The following is a 9526-nucleotide window of genomic DNA, read 5'->3' as shown; positions in this document are numbered from 1 at the left end:
TGTTTTGTGTTATCGTAATATCCGTGTAAATTGTTGTGTGATTTAGGTTACTGTTATGCGGCGGATAAGGGTAGCATTCTACTGTTGATATTATGTGGGTATAAGGGTGACATTTCACTGTGGTTATGTGAGTTGGGATATTGTTTGGGCGGAGCGATAAGGGTAGATATTAAACGGAGCGATAAGGGAGGCTAATATATGAGCTATAAGGGTGGCTATTATAGGAGTGATAAGGGTGGCTATAGGAGAGATAAGGGTGGCTATTGTCAGGGATGATACGTGATGATGTGGAGTTATTGCGTTGGTAATTTTTATGTGATGTTATGTTTTCCTTGTGTTTATTTTTATAACTTGTACAATTTGTCTTGTTGTTTCAGTAAACTTGATAATAGTCTGATTTATGTTAAAATTGGGAGCTTGTGGCTATTGCCAGGCGGATTATGAATTAAAATGTGGGCACGAGGTGCCGTGAGTAAATAATGATGATATTGACACGTGAATTGTCCGTACAGTTGTGATATGAAATATGGGCACGAGGTGTCGTGGTTAAATGATGATGATATTGGCACGTGAGTTGTCCATGCTGTTGTGATAGAGAAACTGGCACGAGGTGCCGTGGAAATATGAAAGTGGGTTGAGACCCGTATTTTATGATTTTGAAATGAGGTGTCACAGGGTGACTTTTATTCGAAAGATATTTATTTGAAGAATTATATTTGAAAGAGATTTATTTGAAGAATTATATTTGAAAAGAGATTTATTCGAAAGAATTATATTTGAAAAATATTTATTTGAAGGGAGCATATTTGAAATGTATTTATTGGAAAGTATTATATCCTGGAGATTATTATTTGAGAAGTATATAAGCGAAAGATTTATGTTTGAAGGACTAGATTAATTGGTTGTACTTGTATTTATTATTTGTTGAGCAATATTAAAGGTGTTCTTGTTGCCCTGCTGTGTATATCACTGGTTGATTAGTGTTTCCATTATTGTTATTTGTTTCCTATTATTTTTGTATACTATATTGCACAGGTTATTAGACTAGTGAGTGTCTTGATTGTACCTCGTCACTACTCCACTGAGGTTAGTCTTGATACTTACTGGGTACCGGCTGTGATGTACTCATACTACACTTCTGCACATTTTTGTGCAGAGCCAGGTATTGGAGATATCGGACTCGGACAGAGTTAAAGCGTGATCGCAAGGACTCAAGGTAGAGCTGCTTGGTCGTCGCAGTCCCTTGGAGTCTTTTCATTTTATTGTACTGTTAATTATTAATCAAACAATATTGAGTATTCGATCCTTGAGATCATTCCATGTATTCAGTTAGAATTCGTGACTCAGTATTACCAGTCTTGGGAGGTTTTCATAATTGTTTCCACTGTTGGTTTTTGGTACCTGTATTGAATTCAAAAAAAATGGCTTGAAATGTAATTGTAATTGACTTACTTAGTCTTAGAGACTAAGTGCTATCACGACGCATGTGGTGAAATTTTGGGTCGTAACAATAAATGTCAATATGATTTGCTACCATTTGTTGAGTTCACCAAAATTCTGTAATTTCTAATATCTGAATTATACAATAATGCTTCATTCAATCCTAGGAGAAATTAATCCAACACCTTGTGCAATTGTGATAGAATTAAATTTTTTAAGAAAACACAATTTTCTGTTGGGTTCAAAACTTTTAATTCTTCAACTTCGGTTATGTTTCTATTTTACCAAAAAGAATTTATTTTAAAATACAGATTAATAACAGTATCGACAGAGCAAGTAACTAATTGAAAAGGATAATGGTCTTTCACATAAAACATCGCTTGAGTTTTTTGTTTTTAATGATATATTGATATACGTACCTCAATATTAGTATAAAATATCAAGAGGGAAATACAGTATTACGACACCAAATTCATCTCAACCCACTATATTTGCAATCAGAAAATAAATTAATCTATAAAAACTCACTAATTAAATTGTAACAAATAGTAAATTTGAACCCAAATTTTTTTAGATAAAAATATAATAATCAGTGTTAAAGACCTTAAAAAGTTAAACCCATAAAACTTAAATCCTAAACCCGCCTTTTTATAATACAATCTCATTCTCCTCGGTGCTGTTAATTTTTACATCTAGAACCTGAAATTTCTACCTACATTTTACAGCACATGATTGAGGTAGGCAGTGTATCACCATTCTTTGTGGTCAGAGAAAGGGAGAAGGATTGGGTTTTATAACTATATGCTTAAGAGGATGAGCGACGTCGCTACCTCCAGCATGCTTGACAAACTCGGCTGGTGAGAGAAAACTTCCATGACACACACACATAATTCTAATCTCTTCCCCCTTACCATACTTGTATAATATTCCATCTATTCTTCTCCCATTAGGACCATCTCCTTTTGTGAAAACACATGGCATATCCCCTAACGTGTTTGCTCCAGTTTCCTGCACTTGACTTGTTGTTGTATCATGCTTGTTACATGGACTTTCCATCTCTTGATCTCTCGCTCTTCTGCTTCTCACAACTCTCATTTTTGACCCCGAGGAACCAATTTCTTGACCACATCCATCTTGTAATGACTGGATACTGGGAGGGCTCGCCTCAGCCGACCCTGCAAAGAATATTTTATTGAAAGAAAAAGGAGATATAATGGAATATATAAATGGCATGTATGCTCATGCACACTTTTTGTCAACTCATTATTAACTCCAGAACTTAGTTGAGGTTATATGACCACCTTAAGAAATATAATGCATTAACAAACACATGAACAAGCAACCTTACAAGACTTCGAAAGGTTTTGGGGCCATAAACATAAAGAAACCATAAATGCTTACTGATGTCTAGAGAAGGTATATCAGCTCAGGTCCACCCATTACCTCCTTTTCTAATATAGAAGCTCCAGCTAGTATTGCATGAATACCCTCAAAATCAGATACATCCAGAACACATTATGATTCTCTAAGATGTATGCTTAAAATGGAAAAGCATAATTCAGCAGTTAAGCCCTAAAAATATACTTAAAAAGAAACCATAAGATAGAAACATAGAGGGAAAAAAAAGGTGACTGTCAGCAGGGAATTCATGCAAAACGAGTATGCGGAACTATATCACAACCAACGACCAATATTTTGCACCTAATTGAAGTCACACCTAGCAGCTGGAAACAGTAGAAGATATGCATGTGCTGAAAGAAACATCTTTTGTTTCTGAATCATTTTGTTTGATATGATGAAGGAACAACAATAGCACGGGTGTCCAGCCTTAGTTGGAACCCTATTGAACTGTTCAATCTTATATCTTTTGACTAAACCTAACAGCGTAAACATGATGTCTCCAAAGGTGCAAACCAAAAGAAGACTAAAAGTTGATAGCCTATTGGATACTATATGTATATATATATATCCATAGGAAATTAAGTACTTTCACGAGTTAAGGATCCCATGATTGCAAATATATTTTGTCGTTTAACATTACAATCGTGAACGATCTGTTTTTTATATTTTCTACTAATCATCAATTACTGCTCAAGTTCATTATAATGTGATCTTTATATAGCCAGAAAATAAAGGTCACATAGGGACAGAAGAGAGGAAGGAATAGGTATATGAGTAAAAAAGAGGTCCCAGCTCATATTGAGTGCCTCTAGGGACATAAGATGAGCAAGTAGCTGAGCAGAAGCAGAAAGCTATCCGGTCCTCTTCCTTCATTCTCACCATAAATATTGTAATTTCAGGAAATTGTATACTTGATATAGAAATTAATAATAGATGGATATCGTAGATCCTACATGAAAATAAATTAAGGATCGAAATTGTATTCTGATCCAAAATCTCTGAAGTAAACTTAGTTAATAATGGCTCTTGGGCAGATGAAGCCAATCATAAACAAGTTTCCAACATTCTATGTATCCAAAAGGTTGTATACATGATTAGGAAAAATATCTATAGACGTTTTCAACCATTTTACGTGATTTCAAACTTTTTAGTAAAACAACAGCAAACTTATCGAATACAACAATCATGTATGATTAGAGCTCCTTTCAAATTCTCACTTTATTGCAAATAGCTCATTCAGGTTTGGTCAGCAACACAAGAGTATTATCTTGATCAGACCTTATTAAGTGACTTGTTCAATGCATATTTTCTAAAACGAAAAATCCAGAAGAGAGCATTCACAGTAATTTCCGTCAAGAAAATGAATAGTCTCAGTCATAATAATGTTATTCGATTAATGCCTATATAATGCGAAAGCTTTGTATGACAAGTATAATAAGAAACCTAATGATCGTGATCACCTTGGAACATATCACACAAAATGATAACAAATACAGTGAATGGAACTTTTGGCCGGAAGAAGCTCTATTAGAGAAATGACAGTAAGGTTGAAGTTTGTCAGCACCTATATTAACTACTAATTCCTTCTCTACTCAACATTGTGAACCTGTTTCAACTAAAGAATATAATATTTCCCCCCAATGGAAGCAGCACAATTTCAATTTTTATTTAGTCCATTATAGTGGTTTACATTTTTTTTTTTTAAATATCAGAGAGCGACTTTAATAAATTCCTCTTTTCTAGCATTTTATGTGACCTCCTTTTCCCTGTTTGTTTGCCCCGTATGATGAGAAACTTTTGAATCTTGTCATTCCTCAATTAGCATGCATGTCACAACACTAGGTATGGAAGATATATGAATCTATCATTGGACAATACAAACACAAATGGTCTAATTCGTACATTCAACAGAGAGAGAACTGGCCAAAATGGAAATAACAAAAAGCCCAAGCAAAAATGTATTAGATCAATATGATAAGCAAAAAACAAACAAGTAGAAGTCATCAGCAAACATATAACTGGCGCTGGAAAGCTGTTTGGCAAGTGAAGACACCTTTGAAGGTAGCATGTTTTGTGTGGTAATTAGTTGATGGGGATGCTTGTCGGACACAAGATAATTTAAATGAGGACGGGAATGCAACTTTGCTCAAGATGCTATTTGTGTGGGAAGAATTCAGAGAGTAATAGTCATCTCCTTTTGCACTGTGAGGTTACTGAATTACTTTGGATCATGAAAAGAATGAAATGGATCAGGCCAAACACTGCTCCTGTTACCATGCTGGAATTACTCTACTGAATTGGTTAGGCAGAGAAAATGGTGGAAAATCGTTCCTGGTTGCATATGGTGGACCATATAGAGGAAAATCGTTCCTGGTTGCAATAGGTAATGTTTTATATCACAAACAAACTCATCAAACTTAAAAGCTCAAAAACTATTAGAACTCAGTAGCCATGTAGAGCAACTTCAGCATAAAGAAAATTTACCATATCGAAAGGTTACCTAAGACAATGCCGAATGCACTAAGGTTACCTACAAATTCTTAACCAGCCAACTATCTAACTTGTCAAGAAATTTCCCACCTATTGGTATGTTGCTTATTGCTTCTTTTTTTTCTTTTGTCACACCATATGAAAGAGTGCCTCTTCTTCTTCTTTTTTTTTTTTTTTGGGGGGGGGGGGGGGTTAAATGAAAAGCTACCTAAGAGATGGAAAGGCTAACCCAACTCTCTACTGTTATTCTCCTTTTGTGTCATTTTATAGGACTATATTTGACTGCACACTAAGTCTAAGATGTCGAGCTGATTTAAACATTAAATTATTTGTAGTGAAAGAAACATTAAAACAATGATTGAAAAACTAGTTTCATAGAGAACATATCATATGAATGTTTAAAAGTTTATACAAGTTCTGAAAATTATTATACACAATAATATCACTAGCAGGGTGGTGTAACATATTTAGGGATGTCCCAAAATGATAAGATTTCCATACTATAAATATGAGACAGAGGAAATACATCTTATTAATATTTCAAAGTTAAAAATTAAAAAAAAAAATGCCAATTAATGCAATCTGCAATGTCAGAACCTCTCTTTGGAATAAAGCATTTTATAAATATTTCAAACCTACTAGGTTAACACCAAGCAACCATGAGAATTAAAAGAAAGAAGTATATTTCATTGAGCTTAGTTTGGTTTATCAACCACACCAACATTTATTATCTTAAGCATTTCCAACTGCATCTTGCATCTGTTTTGGAACATTAGTTTTTTGTTTTTCCTGCTCTTTTCCAATTTCCAAAAGCCACCTACCTAGACAAGTACAGTAGTAACAGTACTTAAAGTGTTTGCCAGACTAACAGCATGTTTGGAAAAATTAACTTATTATTTTGAGAAAGTTTTTTTCGGAGAGAATCGGTTTGTATTTGGCTAATCACTCTGAAAAGCACTTTTGAGCAATAATTTGTGTTTGGCCAAGCTTTTCAGAAAGTGCTTTTAAGTATCAAATTACGAATAAGGACATAAATAGATTTACTTAATAGTTAATATTATAAGTAAATAAATAATCTTAAAAAATTATTATTACATGCAATAATTAAATTTTTTCATTTTATTTAAGTAAAATATGAAAGTAAAATTTAAAAATACTTAGTTCTTTTAATATAAGTTAAATATATTAAAAATCATTCAACAAATATAAAAGCATTCACCCCTAAAGTCACTATATATTAGAAAGCTATCCTAAAAATAATAAAAAATATTTATACAATAATATCCTAAGTATTAGGTTTAACGGTTATTTTAGTATATATTATATTTTGTTAAGGATATTTTTGGTAAAAAGAAAAGTCAAAATTGTTTCTGCTTTTGGGAAGAAGCTACTTTTTTCTTCTTCTCAAAAACTGATTCTGCTTCTTTCCAAAAGCGTTGGCCAAACACCTCAAGTTAGAGAAAAAAAATTCTTTTCCAAAAACAAAATCACTTTTGGCTATTAAGTACCTTTAAATAGTCAAACATTCAATATAATACCTGCACTAATAGAAGGAATTTGATAAACATACTTCTGAATCAAGAACGTGGCAAATGGCAATTAGAAAAAACACATGCATGTGAATACAGATAAAGCAAAAGCCAAAAAATCTGTAAGATCTTGACAGCAGGCTTTCAACAAGAAGCACCAAGACTTTTTCTACCACCTCATAAAATAAAAGAAAAATGAAAATGTCCTACTACAGTAATTTAACATGTGATTACACGCCTACTGAGCCAAAAATAGACTACTCATACAAGGATCAAGATTGTTCAACACCAAAATAAAAAGTGTTTCTGCTCTTTTCTACTTTGTTAAAACATACTACTAGTATAAAATTCAAATACCAAAACAGATACTACCTCCCTTTCAATTTAGATACACATTTAGCATATTATGAGAAAAATTGTAACTTATACTCATTTTTTTTTATAGTTTTTAAATATCTAAATTTTAATTTTAAAATATTGAGTTGAACTAATCTAATTTAGATTCAAAATTTAGTACTCGAGGAGCGAAATGTGTTGAAAGTACAAATTGTCTTATTCTCAACTCTAAGCACTTGATTGATTCATCAAAGTTGTAGGAAGAGCAAACAATAGCAATAAAGAAGCATATAATGACTAATTAAAACTAAGATGATAAGGGAGTGTATATAAGTTAAACTCGTAAAAAGAACTGTCGTACCTTGTGCGGGTTTACTATCCAACTCAGAAATACTAGAAGAACTACCACCTTGAGATTCCATTGACTCCAGTGATGCTGGTTTTCCAAGCCCTTGCATTTTACTAGCCAAATAACTTCCTTTCCCTTTTGCCATTGCCCCAAAAGCAGCCAATGTTGGCAACCCACAACCAAACTTCTTTGCAGTAGCCAAATACTGTTCCCTCTCCAATTTTCTGCCTCTCAACTTCATCTCAATCCCTCTCTTTTCATCTCCCACTTCTTTATTATCACCCCTTAAATTCCTTTGTACTTTCTCTGACCTTCTCCTCTTAGCTTGCATCCTTCTCAAACTCTGCAATTCTTTCCTCTTTCTCCATTCTGCCTCAGTTTCCACTGGCAATGAAGAAGTTCTAACCAAACTGCTATGATTATAAGATACTTGTGCTGATGATGATGAACTTAGTGCATCATCATCTTTAACTGTTGGTAAAATAGCAGCTATAGAAGAAGACCTTACTAATGATGTTTTGTCAACACCAAATCTACCTCCTAATGACAACCCAAGATTCAACGCATCTTCATTAATATCCTCAAGTTCAGATTTTTCTGAAGTAGTATTGCCCATAAATCTTTGCAATAAGTCCCTTGAAAATCTGCTTGTGTCCAATGAAAGATTCTCCATCCTCCTCTCATCTGCATCACCCATGACAAAACCATATAAACCCCACCAAAAAAGAACTATTATCAGACTTAATTATTTTCACATGTAGGTGCATTTTAAAACTTCCCATGATCAAATTTAACCACACCCAGATAGAAAAATCTGATCTTTAACTTCATATTAGCTTGGACTAAGCTTCAAGATTAAGTATTTTACACCCACTTTAAAGAAAACCTCAGCAGCAATAAAAGAGCAATTCCACAATAACTGTAAAAATCCACCAAAGATGTTAAAAATGGAGAAGCAAAAACAATCAAGAAAATTGTTAGCTATTGTAGGGAATGTTATGTTCCAGAAAAAGGGTGGTGAAAAAATCAAGAAAACATGAAGAATAGGGAGCATAAAATGCAAATGGAAGAGGGAGAGAGAATAATGACAAATTAATGAAATGAAAAGTTGGGAAAAAGAAAGGAAAATGGGGCATGGATTTTGAGTGTGGAGGGGACAAAGAAAGTATTTTGCAAAGGACAAGTGGCTGAAATGAGAAAGGGTGTAGGGTGACACGTGGGTATGACTGAATAGCCCCTTTTTGGTGGTGTCTCTAATGAAAGTTTCAATCCAAGAAAAGGATGTTTAATTAGGAATAGGAATTATTTAGATGTGGTCACTCAGATATCAACCTTTTCTATTGGGACCAATAATTTAAGTTTGATTGATCATAAAAATAGTTGCAGAGACACCATTCTTTTTGAAATATTAATTTGAACCCCTTTTCTTTTTTGGATTGTACTTTTCAGGGTTTTATATTGTTGTGATTCATTTCGTCATGTAATTTTAGCACTTAGTGAACCTTTTTTCAGAGCCCCGATTATTTTGTATTCATGTAAGGCTCATTAAAGTAAAAGTGTTTTCTACAACAACAAAAAAAAAACTTTTTAAAACTCGAACGCAAAATTTTTGGTTAAAGTATTTGGTGAACTGAAATTAGAGGCATCATATATTGCCTCTTCATGTTTCTGTATTTTTTAGCAGGAAACGAATATCATGGATGTTATCGGCTAAAGTTTGTAAAAATTAAACACGATAATTTTTTAAATCAATCATTATTATGTATACAATTGAGATTGAACCTTTAAATAATATGCTTTAGATTAAGTCTTCTTATTGAAAGGAGCAATTTCAACAAATAAATGAAATTTGAAGGACTTTCTGCTTGCACCTGTAGAATAATATATTAGTCTTCATTTTAAACTATTATAATACGATAAATTGACATTTTAAATTTTGTATATAGATGAGTTTGTATAACATTTTTATTTGGTATAGGGT

At 33.1% G+C, this 9526-nt stretch overlaps 1 protein-coding gene across 1 annotated transcript; it reads right to left on the bottom strand.

Moving 5' to 3' along the window:
• Positions 1 to 1989: 1989 nt before the first annotated feature.
• Positions 1990 to 8571, bottom strand: LOC104114686 (ninja-family protein AFP3-like). The gene is made up of 2 exons (XM_009625189.4): positions 7558 to 8571; positions 1990 to 2615 (listed from the first exon to the last, which is right to left on the bottom strand). The coding sequence occupies exons 1-2, from the start codon at positions 8240 to 8242 to the stop codon at positions 2206 to 2208; spliced, it is 1095 nt and encodes a 364-aa protein (XP_009623484.1). The 5' UTR covers positions 8243 to 8571; the 3' UTR covers positions 1990 to 2205.
• Positions 8572 to 9526: the final 955 nt, after the last annotated feature.

This window comes from Nicotiana tomentosiformis, chromosome 4, assembly GCF_000390325.3.
Source record: "Nicotiana tomentosiformis chromosome 4, ASM39032v3, whole genome shotgun sequence".
NCBI classification, from domain to species: domain Eukaryota; kingdom Viridiplantae; phylum Streptophyta; class Magnoliopsida; order Solanales; family Solanaceae; genus Nicotiana; species Nicotiana tomentosiformis.
Note: the sequence above shows the minus strand (reverse complement) of the source record. Positions and strands in the feature narration are given on the sequence as shown.

Bases quoted from the DNA above. Each gene is read 5' to 3' on its own strand.
- LOC104114686 (XM_009625189.4), bottom strand. From the start codon at position 8,242: ATGGGTGATGCAGATGAGAGGAGGATGGAGAATCTTTCATTGGACACA. The intron at 2,616-7,557 runs GTACGACAGTTC...TATTCTTTGCAG, and splicing joins GGATAGTAAACCCGCACAAG to GGTCGGCTGAGGCGAGCCCT.